Source organism: Coptis chinensis, chromosome 6 (assembly GCF_015680905.1).
Source record: "Coptis chinensis isolate HL-2020 chromosome 6, ASM1568090v1, whole genome shotgun sequence".
NCBI lineage: Eukaryota > Viridiplantae > Streptophyta > Magnoliopsida > Ranunculales > Ranunculaceae > Coptis > Coptis chinensis.
Window position 1 is genome coordinate 24104602 of NC_141461.1, and position 23175 is coordinate 24127776.

Consider the following 23175-nt stretch of genomic DNA (forward strand, 5'->3'; position numbering starts at 1 on the left):
AGCTATGATTTGGGAGATCAGATGGAATGGTAGGATCCAGAGACCGGTTCGAGATGGAGGGATCCATAGATTCCCCAGTATCACTTGATAAAGCTATCACTGGAGCTTCTTCAGGAATCAACAGATGCCCCAGACCTTTTCCCCTCAGCTCATCAGCCTCCCTCTTAGCCTTCTTAGATTGTTTAACCACCATCTTTAAACAATACCTTTCCCATTCTTCATCATCCATGATAGCTAGCTTTTCGTTTGATCTAGAAAGTTGTTTTCTTTTTGTTCCTACACTTACCTCTTGAATCTCTCCAAAAGACTTTCTAACCACCCCCTTTCTTTTTCCTCGAGACACCACCGTTTTAAATCCCCGTCCGGTAATCCCATGAACTTGAAAAAAGGATTTTCTCCTCCAGCTGGTGGAGTGGAAAGATGAGAGACATCAGACTTGGTATTCTCAAAACTAGGTATAATGGCCTCAGACAGGGGAGAGAGAAAAAACGGCGTGGCCTAATCATCCACAGGAGAGTTCCTTATTCCCAATGACTCCTCCTTTAACACTAGCACCCCTAGACCTCTAGCTGTTCCTTCTAGATAACCTTTTACATCTGCTTGGGCCTGATGAGAGCCCTCTGTGCCCAAGTTCTTTACTTGATCCAGGTCCATCTTAGACAAGTTTGGGCCCCAAACCACCAAGGCCTCACCAGGCTCCTCTAGTCCATGTTCTGGGTCTAAAAAACCCGCTTGTGCCCCTAGCTCATGGGCAGTAACCATCTCGACCATCTGCAGATCCAAACCCACATTAGCTGTATTGCCTAGCTCTGTCATCCCAACGGTCACTCAGTCTGTGTTCATCTATACTGATATGTCTGTTCTTTTTTTCTGTCAGACCCTCCCTAATTACCTCTATGCCCTTTGTCCTGTCCTCAGCACCAACCACCACCTGAGCAAACTTTTGTGGTGGTGACGAAAACCCCTCTCCCTGCCAGACCTTTCTTCCAGGTGAACTCCTATTCCTAGCTGGAATCTGATCCAACCTAGGTTTCTGTGGAGTACCTGAGATAGTAATCGAGGCTGGGTGTGGCACAGCTTCTCCATTATAAAACACATTTGCTCTCAGCACAAAAGAGAAGTTGTTTTTTATATCTCTGGGGGAGCCTCCCAGCTTCCTCATCTCCAGACTATGATTTTCCCTGATACTACAGTAATGCAGGTCATGCCCAATACACCCACAGAAGTAACAAAAAATTTCTAGTTTTTCATATTTGAACGAGACTGGAATCACTTCCCCTAATTCCGTGCGTAACTCTATGCCTTTGAGCAACCTCTCTTTGATATCCATGCCCACTCTCACCCTTGCAACAGGGTTTTTGAAAGTTGATGAGCAGCTAAGATCCATCCCCTTGACTCTGCCCAGATTCGAACTCACTGTGTGTACATTCTCCTCATTTATACGTTCTCTTAGGAGACCATATATTTGGACCCAGAAGTCCACTCTATCAAACTTCCGATCATCTCCCAAGATTTCTAAAGAATTTCCTTTCTTAATAGACAAGATAAATCCTTGTATCACCCAAGGACCATTCTGCTTAACATGCTTGTATTCTTTCACCTTGTCAAACACCATTTTGTATAGTCCCTTTGAGATAACTTCTATCTTTGTCTTTCTCTTAATTTGCCAGCATCTGTGAACCTCTTCCGTAAAAACTTGTAGAGAGATATATGCTTATCTCCATACAGCTTCCCCACCAAGGTTGTATAGAAATACAGCTTCCCCACCAAGGTTGTATGTTCTATTTGACCTTCTGTGGGGTTTTTGCATCCAATCTCCACCACTCGTTTTTCCTTAGAGCAGAATAGGTTTTGCATATCAGCTTGAAGCTTTTCTATTCTGGCTCTGGAGGTATCTCCTTGCTCATCTTCCCCGTCTATATCTCTATATGCCGAAGCCATGGTACTATCACCTGAGGTCTAAGCCTCCAGCCAACTCAAGTAGGAAAAAGAAGGAGCTTCAGAGATGTTAGTGCAGATAGGGCACCGAATTGAAGCAAGATCTGTTTCTCAGCCGTTAAAGATACTAGCTACTAAAAAAAAGAAACAAACAGATCTGTTCAACAAAATAAAAATAAAACTAAACAGGTAGAATTTGAATTTGAAATAGAGAAATAGGGGGAAGAAAGATGCGTGTAGAAGCCGCTGATAAAATATGTCTCTAGAACGGATAGGTACTACTCATTTTGTCATTTCCCTTTCTGAAACTCTACTTTCTGTCTTATTCAGTATTTTTCTCGACTTCCATATTCAACTGTTCATCCTTCTTCTCACTTCAATTCCGTACTAATAAATTCATTTAACTCTCTTTTTTTCTTTTCGATCTTTTCCTTGTTTCATTAAAAACTATAATAGTCAATGGAGTTCTTGATAAATTTTTCACAACAATAATAATAGTTACATTATAATCAACAAAAAAATAATTATTTTAAAAACAATGTTAAACAAAAAAAGAAACATTGAGACAAGCCATTGTTTGTTGTTTTAATGTCTCTTGAGAATTAAAAGTATTAAAAGATCACAATTGTTGCCTATGTATAATCTCGAACTAATGCCTACACAATAGTCAAAATATCAACAGGCATATATTCCAAAATATCGGTGTCAACGATATAAAATTTCATTTTTTGAGACTGAAGAAAACACAATGGGTGGTTCACAAAGCCGAGAAGAAGTCGAAGAAGCTAAATTTCAAACACCAACGGCTACTTTAGACGAAGTAGACTTAACTCAAAAGAAGTCAGTAAAACTCTACTTACACACCCCGAAGGCTAAATGGATTGTTTCTGACAAGATTACTACTTATACTTTCGTTAAGTCTTCGGAAGATGAAAATGAAGAAACTTGGTGGCTTTTGAGAGTTGGGGACAAAGTTAGAGTTAAGGTTGGTACAGAAATGCACTTGAAAATGTTTGGTGATGAATGTAGGGTGGATTTTGTGCAATGAAGTTTTTTAATGGGGAAGAGTATCGAACCTTCGTTACCAAGTTTCAGGACTGTTTGTTTGAGAATGTTTATAGGGTGGAAGCGACTGAGGCTAATAAGGTTAAGGTTTATGGGAAGGATTTTGTTGGGTGGGCCAAGGGGGAGGTGGCGGATGATTCGGTTTGGGAGGATGTAGAAGATGGGTGTGGGTCGCCTACGCCGGTTACTCAGAATTTAATGGAGGAGTTTGATGAGGCAGCTCTAGGAGGAGGGATTCAGAGTTTGGCATTGGGTGCTTTGGAGAATAGTTTTTTGGTTGGTGGTTCTGGAGTTGAGGTTGTTAAGAATTTTAGTAATGGGATTCAAGGGAAGGGTGTTTATGTGAAGTTTGATAATGGGAGTTCTAGATTTGGTTCACATTTTGGGCATTCGGTTTCGACACCAAAAAAAGCTCTTCTTATGAGGGCTGAGACTAATATGCTGCTTATGAACTCGACGACGAGTGAGGTTAGTTCTCATTCGACTGGGCTTCATCAGTTTGATATTGAAACGGGGAGGATAGTTTCGCAATGGAACTTTGAGAAAGACGGGGCTGATATCACAATGAGAGATATAACTAACGATAGTAAGGGGTCTCAGTTGGACCCTTCAGCATCGACATTCTTGGGTTTGGATGATAATAGGCTCTGTAGGTGGGATATGCGTGATCGAAAAGGAATGGTTCAGAATCTCGCAAGTGAGAGTACACCTGTCTTGAATTGGACTCAAGGACATCAGTTTTCTAGAGGGACTAACTTTCAGTGTTTTGCCACTACTGGTGATGGTTCAATTGTGGTTGGGTCTATTGATGGGAAAATTAGATTGTATTCAACGACGTCTATGAGACAAGCTAAGACTGCTTTTCCAGGACTTGGTTCACCTATCACTCATGTGGATGTTACTTATGATGGGAAGTGGATATTGGGTACAACTGACAATTATTTGGTTCTCATATCCACCATGTTCACAGACACGGATGGAATTTCGAAGACGGGTTTCAATGGCCGTATGGGACATAGGATAGCGGCTCCTAGATTGTTGAAGCTGACTCCTCTGGATTCACATCTCGCTGGGGTTAACAATAAATTCCATGGAGGGCAATTCTCATGGGTAAGTTATGTTTATCACTATATACTGTTTTGTTACTAATTCTGTTGTTTTGTTCTATTTTTTTTTCCCACTTATTAGCAGTAGCCATCTGAATATCACCCTAGTGTAAATAGTTGTTTCTTATTTCATTGTAGTATATCACATCCAGTTATTAAAGTGGTTGTTAGTAATTTTCTGACATTTTTTGTACTGTCAAAATTTTCTTTTCTTTGATAAATGAAAACTTTACTTTTATGAAAAAAAACAAACTGTAATGCTTCCGGAGAGAAGGTCTATAGCTAACCTTACAGCTGAGTTTTGAGAAAATTCTATGTTTGCCTTGTGGCATCATGAAACGTGCCTTCAATAGGGAGTAATCAAAAGGGTGCTACAACTACCACAACTAGGCCCTAACTGCAGACCTTGGCATATCCCATGATTCATATGTACTTTCTTATCTGCATTTGGCTACAGTTAGGCCCTATCTGTTCAATATGTTGTTTCAGCTTTCTCAAGCTAACTAGAATGTTCTGTGTGACTATGTGCACACTACGTAATATTTCAGCTATATGAAAATAATCAAAATATGATAGATTCACTTGTTCATGGAGTATTCAATGTCTGCAATTGGCATCAAAATTTGTTGACGCAATGAACAAGTGAATCTATCTGTTTTTGTGTCTCCTACCATACTCAAGAATCTTTTCTCGTTTCTTGAACCATAATGACTTGCTTATGGTTAAATAATTTCATATAGCTGAAATATTACGTACTGTGCACGTAGTCACACAGAACATTCTAGTTAGCTTGAGAAAGCTGAAACAACATATTAGGAGCTAAATATCAGTAGCTGAAACAACATTCTAGTTAACATGCTAGATTGATACTTGTTTCCTATCCTGGATATCAGGAGCCAAAGAATCTGTTATCTGTACTGTCATCCTTGCTTGGTTGCCCTAGATTGAGGTATTACATCATTGTTTCTATACGGAATTGTTGCAGAGTGGAGTTTGTTCTAATTTTCTAACTATGGGAAGTTCCTCATTCTCAATGTAATGAAGTATAACTGGTTAGTTAGTGAGTCGAAAATTGCGAAAGCGTTAACTGAAGATTGGGTAATGTACACTTAATTCCATATAGAAACAAGGTAGTGTACACTTGATTACTACTTCAGGAAATGTAGTGTAGGTAAAGTGTAAGTGACAATAAACCACTTCATTCTTTAAAAATCGAAGAGTAAGCGTAAAATAGTATTTAGTACTAGAAAAAGGTAACAACATGCAACTCCAAAAATAAGCTGATTGCAGATGTATGGATAAGATAATAACTAACAGAAAAAGTAGGGTCTACATGATTGAGTGGGTGGGTCTTCTGTCATATTTTTTGCCGTAAACTCTCAAGTGTTAAGAACTCTCTTCTCACATAAGGAAAAACTTAACAAAATCTGTCATGGTTGAACGCAATATATTCAAGCTATTTATGACATTTTCTTATGATAAAGTGGTTCATAAGATACATAATACATTAAGTTGCATGCATCGGATAGGCCAACTCTTCTTTGCCTAGCGTTGAAAGCGCTTCAACACTAAGTACACATAAGGAATTACCAAAATGTTTTTGGTATCACACTGGTGAATTTTTATTATTATTGTTATTACAAATTCCTACTTGAATGACATTTCCTAGTCTGCTTTTAAAAAAATTCAATAAATGAGAGGCATAAAGTTATAATTGTTTCTCTCGATTTGACTTTGAGTACAATCTTTATTCGATCCAAATTTTTATTGGCTATAATTGATGGTATTATGGATGACTTCATTTTGCTATTCTGCTTTTGTGAATGAGTTCTTATCTTTATTTAATGGTATTGGTTAAACGACGTGTTTTAATGATGCAAATTTTTTAAACTTAACTTAATGGTTGGTTAGGTCACAGAGAATGGTAAGCAGGAGCGCCACCTGGTTGCAACGGTTGGCAAGTTCAGTGTCATATGGAACTTTCAACAGGTGAAGAACAGTGCACATGAGTGCTACCAGAACCAGGAAGGCCTGAAGAGCTGCTACTGCTACAGAATTGTCCTGAAAGCCGAGTCCATTGTTGATAGCCGATTTATGCATGACAAATTTTCAGTCAGTGACTCGCCTGAGGCTCCGCTGGTGGTAGCAACACCAATGAAAGTTAGCTCTTTCAGCATATCTAGCAGGCAATGACAGGGTAAACCCGCTTGTTGACATTCTTGTGTCTTGGTTGTCATAGTTTGCTTGACAAAATCCGCTTCTGCATCCAAATAACTGTATTTGTGGTTGATGTTCCCTGTTTGAGCTTGAACTCCCTTCTTTTAGGTTTCAGCAGACTGAATTAGTTTTATTTTCAGGTGCAGTTATATATAGGTTTATGATGACGGATCAATTTAGTTTATGATGATGACGAATTTATAACCCTTTTGGTGATTTATGTAAAATATGTCCACTTTGAATTTGCACTTTGAGTATGCTGTTTTTTGCTAATTGGTTATCGGCTTATCGCCAGACTCGGTGAACTGTGAATGTCTATTTGGATCTTTGGCACAACCACTGAGTGATTTCTTTTGTCAATCTATCCAGTGGATGACTTGATAATACACTTGTAAAGGATCTTATGATCTGCTACTGAAGTTTTCAATCCTTCTTTTCTGTTTACCTACAACGTACTCGCTCGTTTCAAAACAAGAGGAACTAGATGTATGGTTCACAGGTGGTTTAAAACTAATAAATTATTTTCTGATGATGTATTTGTTAATGATAAACTAATACAACAAAGACACATTCCTTGTTGATCATCCATCCTTCTGCAGTTTGTCATGGGCTTACAATCAAACCCTGACTGTATGATGGATTCTGACTATATATATCCCTATATGGTGGTAAGAGAGAGAGGACAAGGTCTTGTTTAAAACGTTGAGCACAGCTTCAGTGCAATTTTACTTCCTATCAAACAGGTATAGCCGTATGGCTGAAAATTTCGACCCCATAGAACTGCAGAACATGCAAGTCAAAAAAGAAAGTCTCATACAGTTAACTGTCATTCGTCTCTTGCATTCACAATCATGCTACTGATGTGCGCATGTTTATAACAAGACCAATATTAATAACAGGTGCAAATGTCGGATAACGGTAACTATAGAGGCTGCTAGTTTGCTACCTCCATTTTCTACTAAAACTCACGGTATTCCGGTTGTTGTCATGATAAGTCTCAAATGCAGCTGGTTTCAGTTTGGCGATGTACTCTGGTTACTCTTGAATTTGTTGATTACATCAACTGTGTGTTTTGTATTAATTTCTCAGTAGAACAGAAGTTTTGAGTAGTTGGTAGGTACCTCCGAAGGCACCCAATCTCATTCTCAAAAGAATGCAGATCAGCAAATGGAGTAAAGAGTTGGCAAGTTTGAAATGTCAGCAAAGTGTTCAACAAAGTTGCATTTTTGTAATTATTTAAAACAATATATAAAAATGAAAATTAGTTACTAGATTTATAATGGTGGAAACACCTACAAACTATTTAAACATCCTCTATTTATTTTAAATTTACCTGGAAATAGTAATCCATTTGTTTGTGAGTATCTCACTCACTTTTGCTAGAGTCGCGCTCATTTCTAGCTCGTATGTGACTGTAATTATCGACCCTAATTTCTTTACTTCGAAAATGACACGAACAATAATTAGAACTTTTCCGAAACTGTTACATCAGCTAATTCTGAGACCTGGTAGTGTCCACCTTCCAACATCTGCACAGAACATCCGCAAATGTAGGACACTGTAGGAACCATGCAGTCCAAACTTTTGGCTTATTATATCTGTTAATCTTGGAGCACGAACTTACTAGTAGCAAAAAGGGTATGGCAAGTTAAATAAACCCTTGTCTGCTGGTCTTGAAGCTTAAATCTCAATAGCATCAGTTTGATTGATCTCATTCACAGAACAAGCAATGAAGAAAACAAATCACGAGCAAAAAATACGCAAGGAGGTAACTCAGGCGAACAAGCTGATATTATCTTCAATAATTAACATGAAACAAATATCAGCTGCATCCAGTTTTTCTTTTGTTCTTTTTTGAATACATTATCTTCCATTGGGAACACAGCCAAAAAAATTAAAAGAGATGACCTCGTCACACTCTTTATACAACACTCTGGAAACAATTATAATATAGGGTCCTACCATTTAACGTTTTCCCAGTTGCAGCATACTTCACACAACACGGAAAATAAAAAGGACTCGACATGTAGTCAGTGACCATTATAGGTAGATATCATGGTGCCGGACCAACAGCAATGACTCACATTGCCTACCACTGAACAGCTACAACAACGGCCAACTCATTTCCAAACCAAACATGCCATTTCTTCTCTCTGGAAATCTAAAACCATAGATATATGTAAAGCCACTCAAACTATGTCAACTAATCAAACTCCTGGTGATGTTTGCCTTGTGGCAGGTTTAGCCACATAAATTTGCTTCACTTTCGAAGCACCTTTCTTATCTGTGCCAGAAGATTGGTTTCTTCCCTGAAATCCCATTCTACGATGGGGCCACTCCCCACCCGAACCTACCTTCTGAGAAACTCCAACCCCTCTATGATCATTATACCCAGATGAATGGAGATACTGCTGAGCGGACGCTGTCTGCTGCTGGGTAGAGTGCGTCTTGAAAGAAGAATTATTGCTCTGGTTGCTATTGTTGCTGCTGCTGTTATAATTACTACTACTATCACCAGCACTCTGGCCAGGGCTTCTGGACGAGTTTTGGGTGACCACACTCTGAGCTTTGCCATTTGTAATAGTTGAGCTGTATGAAATAGGCCTGCTGGCTGAAACTCGAGTTCCGGAACTGGTGCTTGATGTGTCCATTAACCCAAGTTCATCAGGAAACTGAGAGACAGTGGCAGCCGCTTCCACAGAGAAATTCCTGCCATTGTCTGTGGTTGCTGAAGAACAAGGCTCCTGGAATCTGTTGCCACTTGATCGGTCATTAGTCGATCCATGGCTGAATTGTGCAGGCAGTACAGCGTCAGCATGTTGCTGCGACGGCATTGACAAAGGAGCAGAATGAAGAGGGGTTGCTGAAAAATGAGACCAGCGAGCTTGGACTGGTAGTTCCCCAGATGACTGAATTGATTACAAAAAAATGTTTAGATAATTTACTTCAGAACTTTTTTGTTGAGACTTAAGATGTTTAGTCTAGTTCCATATGGAGTGTTTAAAGCCTTGCAGTATAATATAAAAGTTCTTCGCATCTCCACTCATTACCAGTTGGTTTTAAGTTGGACGCTCCTAAAGTTTCAGACTTTGAATGGAAATTGACATTATAAAAATTCAAGTAAACTTTCAATACACTACAAGAGATGTTCACAAAAGCAAATCTGGTATCACCAAGCCTTGAAGGCAATTAACTAATATTTTTTCATAATTCAATTGCATTGACTAACTAAAGGATCAAATGCAGCTAAATGTTTCTCACTCTGCATAAAAGAGATTACCTGGAAAGGAGACATGTCAAACATGGCCAAAGGTGATGCCAGAGGTAAGAGAGGAGATCCTGGAGCCAAATGTTGAATGGGTGTTGGCATATTGGACGAATTGTGCTGCACTGATGGTAAATTCATATTATTAATTTCTCCTTCGCCCATGCCCATTCCAGAAGAAGCAGGGTTGTGCTTCCAGTCAGGCTGCTTTCCAGAGGGAATATAGGTTGCACCCATAAAACTCAAGCCAACCTGTCCAAACTGCCCAACTGGTGTGAAATGGTTGTAGACCACCATGTGTGGAGGACCCTGAACACCAGGGATTCCTCCAGATGGACTTATAAACGGGCCAGTGAATCCTGCATGTGGACCATAAAATGAGTCTACACCAGAATGGCATTGTTGCCATGCTCCAAGTGGCCCTGAACCTGATGCATTACCCTTCTCTGACTGTGATTGAGTACCAGCAGCTTCATCGTGGGGGCCAAAGGCGAATATAGGCCCACCTAACATCGGATTCATCTCATAACAAGGGAAATGGGTAGGTGGACCCCCAGAAAAATGTGAAAGCATTTGGCCACACGTATGCTGTGGACTCGGCAATGATGGCCACAAGGATAGAGATGGCGTATCAACAGAGAGATCAGCTGGAAGGGCTACAGTAAGAGACTCTTCAACCCTTGATTGACTGGGTAATTGTCGATCGCTTATCACACCTGTCAAAGATTTTTAATGATTTAATACACATAACAAAAGCATGTATGAGGCAAGCGCTATAGTTCCCATAATAGTTTTACCACCTTCTGAAGCTAATCCTTCATTTTCTGCAACTCCAAAGCTTTTGGTATCAGCAACTGAAACAGAGCATCCACTACAAACTATCTCATCACTACTAATTGCAGCAACAGCAACTGCCGAAGCAGCTGCTTCAGCTTCAGCCTCAGAATCTTCAAGATCAACACAAGATTCATTGACGTGCTTATCCTTTCCGAAAAACAGAGAGCATTCATTTTCAATTGCAGATAAGTTGTGCTCAACAGGAAGATCTGACCTACATGAACCTTTAGGGCCCATCCCATTTGAGACAAGGCTGCTCGGTGGAAGAATGGTTGGAGATGTGACAGCACCTAATACACAATGTATTCTTTTAGCTCAGATACTGAAAAGACAGGATACACAAACAGCAACTTTTGCATGGTAAAGATGGGAAATGATTACCAAATTGAATTTTTTCTCCAGCAAGCAGAGAGTTGAGAGGACTGGCTGAAGAAGAAAATGGTTTGTCCTTTGTCACAATGGAAGATGAAAGTTTATTGGGCTCAATAACAGCACTATTACGATCACCAATAGAGGCCACATGTTTGTCCAACCGTGTTGGCTTCATGGCCTCATCAAGTTGAGTCTGAGTAAGAGCCATAACCTTGCATAAAAAGATTACATAAGGATTTCTGTGATTAAAAGCAGCAAACACAAAAAAACATGAACAGAAGAAAATGGATACAGCTACAAGTAGAATCCACCTGTCAATGTATTAAGGAGAACTACCACTTCCTCATATTAAGAAGTTTGAGTCAAGAAGAAAGCACTGATTTGTAAAAGAGGATTTATGTGTCCCTATGAAAATTTAGCACTAAAGCACCTTGTAAAAAACTAAATGTTTTTCATCTATATAGACATTCTTAGTCAAAAATTCTAAAAAGAGAAGTAATCAAGACCCATCAAACCGATTTGTTCTTTTTTATATGCTAGTACGAAGAAATGAGCTCTACTGTGCATCTTCGTGTGTGCGGTTGCTACAACCATTTTTGGTAGGAGAGGGGGTGAGGTGGGCCAATTTAGTTTACAGTATAAACTAAGTGAGATGGTCAAGGATTGACTCTATGCAGGCCAAAGAGCTTCCACAATCAGCTGCACACATCTGAAGCTCATCATGACAAAAAGTAAAAATATAGTTGTTGTGAAATTTATATAATAGCCCACAGACCATTAAATCCAAACATTCTCCAATAGTTGTTGAAAAATATAGTTGTTCCTTTAGATGAATGAGAAGAACAAACTTTGACACGAGCGCAGACCTGGTAGACAGTTGGAGATTGTTGCAAAAAGTAAGCAAGAGCCTTGGAGATTGTTCCATGAGGTCTTGACTTGAAGCCAGTAACAACAAGAAGCAGGCAGTTAAGAGCGAAACAGAAATCCCAACATAAATTTGTTATCCTTTATTCCCTTCTTTAAAAAATTCCTCTAAAATGTTTTTCATAAGAAACATAAACTATTTTAAGAATCTATGTTAGTTTGGTTGATAGCAAAATATACATATTGAGATTAATTCGTATAGAAAAAATCTCTAGTCAACTCGATGAATTTGTGAATAGCAATCCCTAGAAAATTGTTGACAGAGATTGAACATTTCATTTTCCCTATTTTAACAGCGAATACCAAAAAGAACAAACATATAACATAACATCAAAAACACATTAAAATAACATCATAAACACTTTTTTCCAGCAAAAAAAATAACATCAAAAACACATTATATCAAACAACCCTACCCAAAAATCTTAAGAAGAAAAGAATGAAATTCAAAAATCTCGTTGTATCAGTTGGGTGGTGAGATTTATATAATCATCAATAGTATACCAGTCATTCAAATCAAGGTAGTGATGTCTACTATCAAACCAAGCTCCGGGTTCATTTTGTCAGAAGCCGGCAAATCATGGCGTTAGTGAGTGCATGTACCGTGTCAAATGCTCAATTTTAATTGTTTCTTGTTTGGGGTTTGTTGATAGATAGTGGAAACAGATCTGGACCTGTATCACTACTGTTTCAGTCTCTATCTTGGTAAATGGTGGCTCATTAATATAACCAGAAGTTGGAGATCCCTTGGCAATATTAAGAAACCTAGAACATATATGAAGTATATATATATTTCCTAATGTATCATTCACGTATGAACACTATACTGGATGAAGAGAGAAAATAGTGAAAATAAAGAAAAATATATGACAAAAAAATAAAGAAAAAGTGAAACATAAAGCATGATATACACTTATACCTGTTGATTCCCTCGTGCACTACCCCAAGGACCTAAGGATGTTGGAACACTATCCGAAACAACCTTTATGTTCTCAAATGGTAAACTTGGCACAAGATTTGTTCCATTAGAAGATATGACAGGAATAGAACCTGATTGAGGTGATCTGTAAAATATAGACGAGAATAAGCCCTCAACAACAAATCTTGCATCAAAATCAACCTCATTTACATAATTACTGGGCATACTTGGTATTGTAGGGTCTTATATCTGCCTGGGAATCTTTGTACACAGGAGTGCCAATGGGGGCCAGGGGCAGTGATGCATTGCTATTATTAGTAAATCCAGTTGGTCTTTCAAACGTCCGACCATCGCGGATAACAGACTTATAGTGAGTGCGTTGTGATGCTTCTCCACCTAATGGTGCTGATGATTTATTTGAAATAGTGGACACATTATTTTGTGAAACGGAACGGCGTTTCTTAGGTGCCTGCAGATAACAGCCAAACAACAATGCTTCAATAAAAACGGTAATGTGTCGGGCCAAAATGATATGAAACTACAACAAACAACACAAACTAATAGTCAACAATACCTTTACAACCCTTGCGTTGGCCCTAATCTCCTTTTCTCTCTGCTCCCGACGATCATTTAGCATCTGCCTCTTAGACCTCACCTCAATGAAGTCATCCTCATCGCTGGGAGCTTCAATGCCAGGTTGCTTAAAAATGCGTACAATTCCACTTTGTAGAGCGTCAACATCCTCGTCAAAACTGTTGTTCCTATCAGAATTTCCTTCATTAGAGCATGAGTTGTAAACAAATGTCAATTCCTTCGCTGGCAGTTCTTTGTCTGGTTGCTTTTGCAACTTACTTCCAATGTCAACATCATGAGCACTAACTGCGTCAGTATTCAAGCTTTCTGCTTCAACAATCTGCTTGGATGTTTTGTTACCAAAGGCCTCCTTACCCACACTTAGCATGGAAGTTCCAGATATCCTTCCACTGAAACTTGATTTCTCCTCCGGCTCAGTGCAATTAGATGGAAGTAACGCCTCTCTTTGCCTCTTATCAACATTCTCCCGCACTCTAAATTCAGTTCGATGAACTTTTTGGCGAGCCCTTCTCTGTAACCCTCTATATTCTGTGTGAGGATAATCAGAAACTGGTAGTGATGATCTTGACCCAGAATTCTTGACAGTATAAACATATCTCTTCCCTCTGCTACTAGACATAGGCCCTGGGGCCTTCGAAAGGAACTGCGCTTGAGTTTGTTCTGCCTGAAGCTGATTTTGCATTGGTCTATTGTTAACAATGGATCTATAATTCTTCTTACCATCCAGATACTGATATCCTGAATTAACCTCAACAGTTGGTTCCGGCCTCAGCTTTCTTTGACCAAGAAGCAAGGAATTTGCTTGACTATGAGATACCATAACTTCATTCTCTGCAGCTTGTCTTACTGACAATACATCAACCTTCTTGCAAGGATCCTCCCGAGATTGATCCACTAGCTTTTCTACACCAGATTGGTTACCCACTGAATTAGCTTGCAAATTATCATTGGCAAAGTGCTTTTGTACACATAGGTCTTGGCCTTCTTGTCTATTTAATGAACCTTCCTTGTTCTGATTGAAAGAATATGAAGCCGGAACAGAGGGCTGAACATACGACATAGATGGAGGACCCAATGGCAAAATTCCCTGAGACACTGGGGATGGGTATCTGAGCTGACCGAATTGGAAGAAAGGAGCTTGTGGGGGGCGCAACTGAGTCAGCGATTGCCCAACCTGAGGATGCAGATGGAGAGGCATCTGTATCGAACCAATTTGTATGGCTGGAATAGGAGATGGTATCAGAGGAGGACCAGAGAACAAGCCAAACTGAAGCTTAACAGGTACGTCAGGTTGCTTTGAAACAGCAGAAATAGTTGACATGGCTGGCTGAGTTGTCAAAGAAGGTATAGCTGTGTCCACAGATGATGCAACGGGCTGCTGAGGTGGTGTACTTGAAATACTTGGAGCTTCTGAACTGTCGTGAAGACAAGCAGCAGATGCAGCTGAGCTATGGTCAGCATCCACAAGCTGAAGACCAACATCGGAGACAGCTTTCTCTGTTTCCAGAACCAATTTAGAAGTCTCCAATATCACTCTAGAAGAACTACTTTCAGTTTGAAGGTTTTCTCCAATACCAACCACCTCATCAAGACGTCCCACTTCTTCTAAATCCCCAGAAGAAATCTGCTGTATCCCAATTTTCCTTTCTTCATTCTTAAAGATTCTTTCAGAATCATCACCACTTGGCATTACAACATCAACACTCTCATCAAACCCGAAGACAAGCTGACTTCTCCTGCTCGATGAGTCTTTCTCATCCAAATGCAAATCTTCAAATTCTTGGGGCAGACCAACATTCTCATCATCACCTTCAAGTACTTCATCTTCATCCCTGTAACCATTTTCTTCTTCCTCATATTCTTCTTGCTCGGCCAGATCCCTATGGTTCTCAATCTCCCATTCTTCATCTTCCAGATTAGAGATAGAACTTGTGGCCATCACCTTACCAGTGGTACACACCTCAGCAACTGAAGTGGCACCTTCATTGTCAATTAGACAAACCTCTTCCCCTTCTGCAGCAATTTGCAATGATGGTGACTCACCCGAATCTTCCAAGTCATCATGTGAAAGATGGGTAGGTGATGTGGGAGGACTAGAAACAGAGAGAGAAGACTGTGAATCACATCTTGGAGTAGCATCCTTAGCTCCGTTCTGGTCCTGGGAGATTGTATCCTCTTTCTGGTAATCTGCCATTCTAGAGTGATCAAGCTCCTCCTGATAGCTAGCCTCATATCTTGTCTGTAGAATAGGGTCACTTCTTCTCGGTGCATGATGGTAGCTCGGCTCACTATCCCGAAACACTGAGGAACTATGGGGTTCAATCGGTGCTCTGAAGGTATTCTTATGCATAGAAGCCAGTGATGGAGGTGGAAGCACACGCGGCTGTCTCATAGAATGCCTTGACTTCACAAAAGACGAAAACCCATCGGAATCAGAATTCTGATACAGTCTTTCTGGATAAGAAGAAGGATGATTACCACGCAAACGACTAATTCCCCATCCCACATCATGAAATTCAGGGTCAGCGTCTGAGTTCCTGTTGAAATGATCTCCGTCTCCAGTAAGGTTCCACCTATTTCCTCTTGAATGAGGGAATTCATCAACCATCGGAGGCTCAGGTATTCCCCCTCTTGAAGATGTTTTTGCAGGTATGGCAGATGGTCCTCCATAAAATTCCTTTCTACCAAATGCTCTCCCAGCACTAAATGGATCTCGCCTTGGACTACGGTAACCGTTCTCTTGATCCTGCCAAATGAGACTTGAGTTGTTTCCATTATCATATAAGTCCCTCCTCCATGAATTCGAAGGATTTCCTCGGTCCAGAAAAGCAGAATCTCCATCTCTGTAAAACTGAGGCCTAGAATTAATCTCCAATGATCTATTCATAATAGAGGAATCAGAGGATGCAGAACTTGTAATTCGTTCAACCATTCGCTCACCATCTTCCCAATCAACGACATCTGAAACCCTAGGGACATCCTTTTCTTGAAATACTCCTGACACCCTTTCATCTCTAACAGCAGAAGAAAAGTCATTCTCCTTCGGCCCTTCTGCCTGCCTCCTAGCAATTCTTGCCTCCAACTCCAAAAGTTTTTGTCTGGCAGCCTCTTTCCTTCTTTCCTCCTCCATCAGAAGCCTCCTTTTTTCCTCTTCCCTAGCTGTCTTCTGCTCTTCAGCCCTTCGTACAGCTTCCAATCGTTCATGTTCTGCCCTCCAAGCAGCCTCTCTTGCTTCTTCTTCGACTCTTCTTCGCCGTTCTTCCTCTTCCCTTGATATACGCTCTCTCTCCTCCTCTTCTTTCCTAGCAAGCTCCAAGGCCCTCTCCTGTTCATCAATTACCCGTTGCCTTTCCTGCTCTTGTAGTTTCTGAACTCTTTCAAGCTCTGCTTCAAAAGAATCCCTTACAGGATCATGAAACTCAGCTTGTTTAAGCACATCCTTCTTCCTCTTTAACACCCCAGCAAAAGTTCCAGTGAAAGGGTCTGTTCCATCAAAACCAGTTACACTGTTAAAATCTTTCAGGTACGGCTCCTCCAGATACTGTTTGCCACTAGTCACACGTTTTTCCTTACCAACATTGAGTATTGGATCACTCACTAGAAACCCCTTGCCTGATGATCTTGGTAAGGATCCATTCTGATAAGAATCACCTCTATGACGAATAGCGAGATCACCACCATAGTGGTCCAGCTTAGTCTGTTCAACCCCCCTACCATTGTATGATTCTCCCATATGATTCACTGTCTGCCTACTCCCCATATCCCTTCTTCCAAATCTAGAATCCTGATTTCCTGAGATACCATTGCTAAAAGCATCCCAGTTATTCTCTCGAAAAGGTGATTGTCCGTACTTATTTTCGTTATTTGTTACTCTGTCCCCACCATAAGGCCTTGCACCAACACCGTTTCTATCAATTCCAAAATCTCGACCACCAAATCCCTCTTTCGTGTGTGAGGGCGCCCTCCATGAGCCCCCATCTCGATTTTCTCTACTAGGGCTTCTTACATCTCTGGTGTAAGTATTCCCCCTAAGGAATCCCCCAGAAGGCGGTCTCCCTACTTCATCGTGACGTAGTCCTCGCCCTTCAGAAAAATCATGAACTGACGTCCGTGGTTGCATACCAACTTTTGGAAAGTCAAAATCTCTATCCCGAAAAAACTCATTTCTCAAGTGGCCACGGTCTCTATCTCTGTCAAGGAAACCATACCCTGTGTCACGCTCGTCATCAGCCCAATCCGATCTGTGATTAAGCCGGACCAGTGGCAAGGGACTTGGAAAGATATCATCCTGCTTCCGTAGTTGCTCACTGGTTCTAGAGCCACCCGACCTGTGAGTTACACCCTCCTTCCCATCCGAGGCATTTCCAACAAGACGCAAAGACTGATTCTGAGGCTGCATAACAAAGGGTGTCCTCAAATGTGAATTACTCATCTGCTCATCAGATGCTTCACTACCCACTTTCTGATTCTGCTTCTGATTCAGATTATCCTTGTGTTTCTGTGCACCACCAGTTGTTACCGGTAATGTGGCTTGCAAAGAAGGAAAGTCTTCACCTCTCAAAACAACTGCTCTATGCACTGAAAAGACCTCATTAGTTGGACCAGCTACCGATGAACCAATCACTCCTGATCGAACTGACGGAGGCATATAAACACTATTCCCCTTCAAAAGCCGATCAGATGAATGCGCAGAAGAAGAAGACAGATCAATACCAGTAGCCCTCGGGCTCCCAACCCTAGCTCTTTCAAACAAAGGGTGATCACTGCCATTGCCACTGCCATTACCACTGTCTTTCTCTTGCAATACAGAAGGAGCTGGTTTTGTCCAACCAATACTAGAATTCGCAGGTCTATTTCCAGCTCCAGTACTACCAGAACCAGCTGAACCACCACTCCCCGACGTAGACGAATCAAATTTCTCATGTTCTTTTCTCAATGACGGTAAGTTCAAGGGGGGCGGTACCGAAAGCTTTGGTCCCCCTTTCTGAAATGCACCCCCCACAATTGAACTCCTCGATCTCGACAATACCACCATTCCACTTCCTCCACTAACTCCATTTCCACCACCACTAGATCTAACTCTACTACCACCCAAATCCCTGGAAGAGCTCGACCTTTGTTGTTGCCCATATGATTTATTCAAATTCACAGATACAAATTTACTATTCCCAACACCATGATTTGCCATTTCACTTCAATAACCCAATTTTTATATAATAATCCGGCTAATGCCGTTCTCTTCCCAAGCATCAAATCAATACCCCTAAATTTTCTAATCTAATTTATTTTTCTGCAATAACAAAAAAATTACAAATACTCAAAAATCAAACATTCAAAGTAATAAAAATCAAAGCTTTATGAATCAAACAAACCCTAAGATCAAGCCCAAACAATTAATTTTAACAAATACTAGGGTTTCGAGTGATTTAAGTAAAAGGGGTGTAGGATAAGAAAGTATACCTCCTGTTCGGCGTACGATAGAGAGATTGTGTGACGGTGATTGTTAATATGCGCCGTGTGGAGAGTGTGAACAGAGAGAAAGAGAAAGAAGGAATGAGAACGAAAGGGGTAAAAAGAGGAAGAGGAAAATAAATTGTTTTTTTTTTTTTAATAATTGATGAAATGTTTTTATGATTGTGCTGGAGCTTTATGGTTTGTGTTGTATCGAGAGTTTGATGTTTGGGATGGGTAGTGAAGTGAGCTGTGATTAAGTTGGACAAGATCACGGGTCACCTCGTTGTTTAATACTTGAGAACGAATTTGTGGACAGACATCACATTTTTAACGGTCAATTTGATTTTTGGGCAGCTAAATTGTTTTTAGGATAGTTAAATAGTTTTTTTGGGTAGCTACTCTACCAATCAGCAGTTGTTGATGTTTTGTGGACTGCAAACAGTTGTCTGTCTACAAATTTATTATGTTCAGACTTGCAGATTTGGTTTGGTGTGTATATATAACATAAGAGAGTGAGAGTTTAGTACTGTTACCGACATTCTTAAGATTTTATACGAATCAAATATCAAATGCTCAAAGTTTTCAATCAACAATAAATAGGTGTCCATTTTATGCGTTTTTATGTTTTCTTTTTGTTTTGTTTTGTGGGTGTTGGAATTTGCTTTTGTTTACACTATTTACTTTTAGGCTTAGTTTAAGTTGGATTATAGATGTAAGTTTTTTTTTAATTGAAGTGGATAAAAACAAAAGGCACCTCTAGATTGCAGACCCTTTATATAGCTCTTTCATTTTCATTTTTCGTCATTTTCCAAAAAAATGTCTATCATTAAAAGAAGGGATATTTAGTTTTTAGGCCACATTATAAATGAGCAATATGCAGTTGGTCACCAATTGTTTGTTTATTATTAGCTATTGGGCCAAAATTAACGGTTGACTGCGTTGACTTTGAGTTGACCATGACTGAACCGTTGGTCTGAAAAACTAATTTTTTGTAATGCCTAAAACACCCCTCGCACGTGTCTATGATGTGAAATTTGAAATCAAACAAAAAAACGGTAAAATTAAGATTTGATCCAACGACCCCAATCAATATAGCCGTTAGAAGCTGTCTTCTTTCACTCCCTATATATTTCGACTATGGAAGCCTACCTTCAAACATACACTTAAAATTCTTTCAAACATACACTTAAAAAAATGGGTGGAAGTGAAATGGTGGTTCTCTCTCCTCCAAAGGTAAGTTTCTCACCTTGTGACCTGTTCGACCTTTCTCTTTAATGGCAGTTCAGTTTGACCAAACACAAAATAAACAATTTTAATTAGGACTAATCCGTAATATGGTAGATTATTGTTGGCACTAATCCCTAATATGTGTTTTTTCAGGTCTGCCAATTTTGCAAGGAAGAAGGGCATTATGCCTCAACATGTACTTACATAAGTGTTCACTGCCCTAAAGTTTGGTGTTGTGGGTTTATGCGTGTGATTTTACAAAGATATACGAGGTTTGGTACCCTAGAAACCAAATTGCTTAAGTGCTCATTCGAGGCTTGCAGTATTGTGCAAGAGATCTACTCCAACAAAGAGGTGCTTCCAAGTTGCCAATTATGCAAAGAAAAATTTCCTCTCTGCAAGAGCTGTCACTTGTGCCCACAATGTCATTTACCTACTAGTACTTGTGAGTGAGTGAGTGAGTGTGCACTCAGTGCAACATGAATAAACATGATTTTCTAACAAAAATAAAGCTAGTTAAATCTGTATTGATAATTGATCATTTGAACTTCCATAATTTAGTCTTCAAAAGTGATCTTCCATAACTTCCATAATCGATCATTCTGCAAAAGTGAACTTTCATAAATAAAGCATACAAAATAACAAAAAATATGTGATGCCCATAAACAGCCACGAAAGCAGCATTGCCAACTTCAACAAAGTATCTCAAATAAATAGAGTGTCTCAACTAAGCAACATGTTGGCCTGCACTACTGAGGTTGGGATTGAGTAAGAGACTCACTTAACACAATGCAAGGTGTAGATTGTCCTGGTGTCGAGGGTGGTTGTGAATCTTCACCCAACCACCACCGGTGAAGCCTCTACACCTCCTCCTCTGCTGTACCACTTCTTGGTCCATATCTCCTAACATTTGCAGCGGCCGGCTTTACAGTTCTTCCACCTCTCCTTTTCCGGGGACTTGCGATTCTCAACCCGGGTTCAACCGGGGACATCAATCACTGACTGCAAATTCACATGTTGGCATGCACCTCTCCTACCACTAGCTCTACCAGCTCTTCCACCTCTCCTTGCTCTAGGGACATCATTTTGTAGATTCTGAACTTCAGCTTCAGGGACATCAATCACTAGCTGCACATTCACATTATTATCCCCACCTCTTCTTCTACCACCTCTAGTTCTTGTAGGGCTATCATGCCCACCTTCTGCCACCACCTCTTCTGCCCGTTAACCTTCATTATTCTCCGCATTCCCAACTTCAGGTTCAATGTCTTCAGCTTCATTGGCTTCATCTGCTTTTCTTGATTTCTTTGATGGTTGATCTTTCCCTAGTGGACATGTCCTCTTATTGTGCCTTGGTTCAAGACATTTCTTACACTTTCTCTTACTTGTTGCCTTCTCTTCATTATCACCTCTTATCCTCTATTTTTTAGGTCTACCTGGATGTCTCTCGAGTGGTGGAGGTTGTACAACATCTTCTGGTTTAACCTGTCATATAATAATACATAAGAATCCCAATGGAGAATTGGAAATATGATTGATAAAACAAATCCAAAAGTACCTTACCCCAATCCTCTTCATTGTCAAATGGAAATATATAACCACCATAAGTTGCTTTGAATGCATTCACATGATAAAATGGGCTGCAATACCTGTTAACATTTGAATATCTTACTAAATAGCAACTAAATAGCATTTGAATGGTCTTACTAAATAGCAACTAAAAATATACTCACCTTGACTTTCTTTTTTGGCTTTGAATGGTCTGATCACAGCTATAGCATGCACACATGGAATCTCAGTCATTTGCCAAACTATACAAGCACACTCTTGTTTAACCAAATCCACAACAAATTTTTTTTTCACTTTTTATGTTGATGGCACAGTATGCAGTTTGAGAGACTCCTGAAACCTTATACCTGGTGTGCTAATTCTTCTCAAGTCTTTCAATCACATCTCTAACAGCTGGTATCAACTCATTATCTTCCATCTCACATGCAAGCTCTCTTCTCTGATGCAACAAGCCCATAACAGCCAAGCTGTATTTGTCCACAAATTGAAGTAAGAGTTTGTCCCTAATTTTTAGGATCCAACTGTTAAATGACTCACTGAAATTGTTTGTTATAGCATCACATTTTGATGTCAAATCAAAGTGTGATCTAGCCCAACAATTTAAGGATTCTCTTTCTAACCACTTCTTTGCATCTGGCTCCTCCTCCTCTAACTGATCCATAAATGTTACATGCTCAGGTACTTTGTTTGCCTTTACTGCACCCCAACTTAGACTTTGCAAGTAATCACCCTTGAATTCTGACTTAAAATTCTTATACATATGTCTAAAACAAAATCTGTGAACAATAAAATAAGATAACAACTATAATATGAATGTAAGTTTGGTTGTACCTGTGATTTGCAAAAGGAAAGTTGAAATCAACAGTATCTATAAGCCCTTTCTGCCTATCTGATATGAATGTAAGTTTCTCTGGGTGTTTGTTCAAATGAGGTTTCAGATTCTTCAAGAAATCATTCCATGTACACTTATCTTCACCTCTGCATATATATATACCAAGAGGAAACAACCTATTCATAGCATCTAATCCAATGGCACTCGATACACAACCCTCATACTTACCTTTCAGAAAGCATCCCTCTAGACCAATTATTGGTCTACATTCTTGAACAAATCTATCAAGTGATGCCTTATAGGCCAGGAAAAAACTAATAAACTCACCATCTTGATCCCTATACCACTTTGTCAATGATCCTTCATTCCTCTTAAGTATTTGTGTTTTCAGTTTTGCTATCTTGTGGTAACTAGCTTCATAGTTACCATTGATCCTCTCAAGTACTCTAACTTTAGCCTTCCAAGCAGTATAATAAGAAATGATAACCCCAAACTTATCCAACACTTCTAAAATTAGGTTTTTGGGTTTCATCTGTGGATGAGATCTTAGAAACCCTTCCAACTTATCAGCCACCCATCCACATGTTGCTTGTGCATTCTTATTTTTTCCATCAGCCTCACAACTATGAGTCTCCACATAGTTCCTCAACTTGAAAGTGTGTTTGTCACTCATCACAGTGCAATACACCCTCTATCCATATTCTGGGTCCTTACACTTTAAGTGGATTCTGGCCTTGTTATTTCTAACTTGAACATAACTAAACTTCTGATATATTGCTAGGTTCTTCATAAACTCCCTACACTCTTTAAATGTTCTCCATTCCATTTTAGGCAGTAGTTGCAATCTCACTTCTGT

General features: G+C 39.8%; 3 protein-coding genes across 3 annotated transcripts; 1 reads left to right on the top strand and 2 right to left on the bottom strand.

Moving 5' to 3' along the window:
* Positions 1 to 1392: 1392 nt before the first annotated feature.
* LOC147492239 (protein CYPRO4-like) lies at positions 1393 to 6577 on the top strand. The gene is given in 4 exon segments (XM_086566770.1): positions 1393 to 1741; positions 1772 to 2975; positions 2978 to 4113; positions 6021 to 6577. Coding segments are annotated over 3 exon segments (1707 nt in total). The 5' UTR covers positions 1393 to 1741; positions 1772 to 2686; the 3' UTR covers positions 6303 to 6577.
* A 1518-nt stretch (positions 6578 to 8095) lies between these two features.
* On the bottom strand, positions 8096 to 18856 carry LOC147492240 (uncharacterized). Its single transcript, XM_086569222.1, has 8 exons — positions 18698 to 18856; positions 13218 to 18527; positions 12871 to 13112; positions 12644 to 12788; positions 10810 to 11011; positions 10392 to 10718; positions 9607 to 10307; positions 8096 to 9235 (listed from the first exon to the last, which is right to left on the bottom strand). Exons 2-8 carry the CDS (start codon positions 18423 to 18425, stop codon positions 8534 to 8536), a joined length of 7527 nt encoding a protein of 2508 aa, XP_086425348.1. The 5' UTR covers positions 18426 to 18527; positions 18698 to 18856; the 3' UTR covers positions 8096 to 8533.
* Positions 18857 to 21842: 2986 nt separating this feature from the next.
* Positions 21843 to 22992, bottom strand: LOC147492241 (uncharacterized). The gene is made up of 2 exons (XM_086567449.1): positions 22319 to 22992; positions 21843 to 22263 (listed from the first exon to the last, which is right to left on the bottom strand). Exons 1-2 carry the CDS (start codon positions 22990 to 22992, stop codon positions 21843 to 21845), a joined length of 1095 nt encoding a protein of 364 aa, XP_086423575.1.
* Positions 22993 to 23175: the final 183 nt, after the last annotated feature.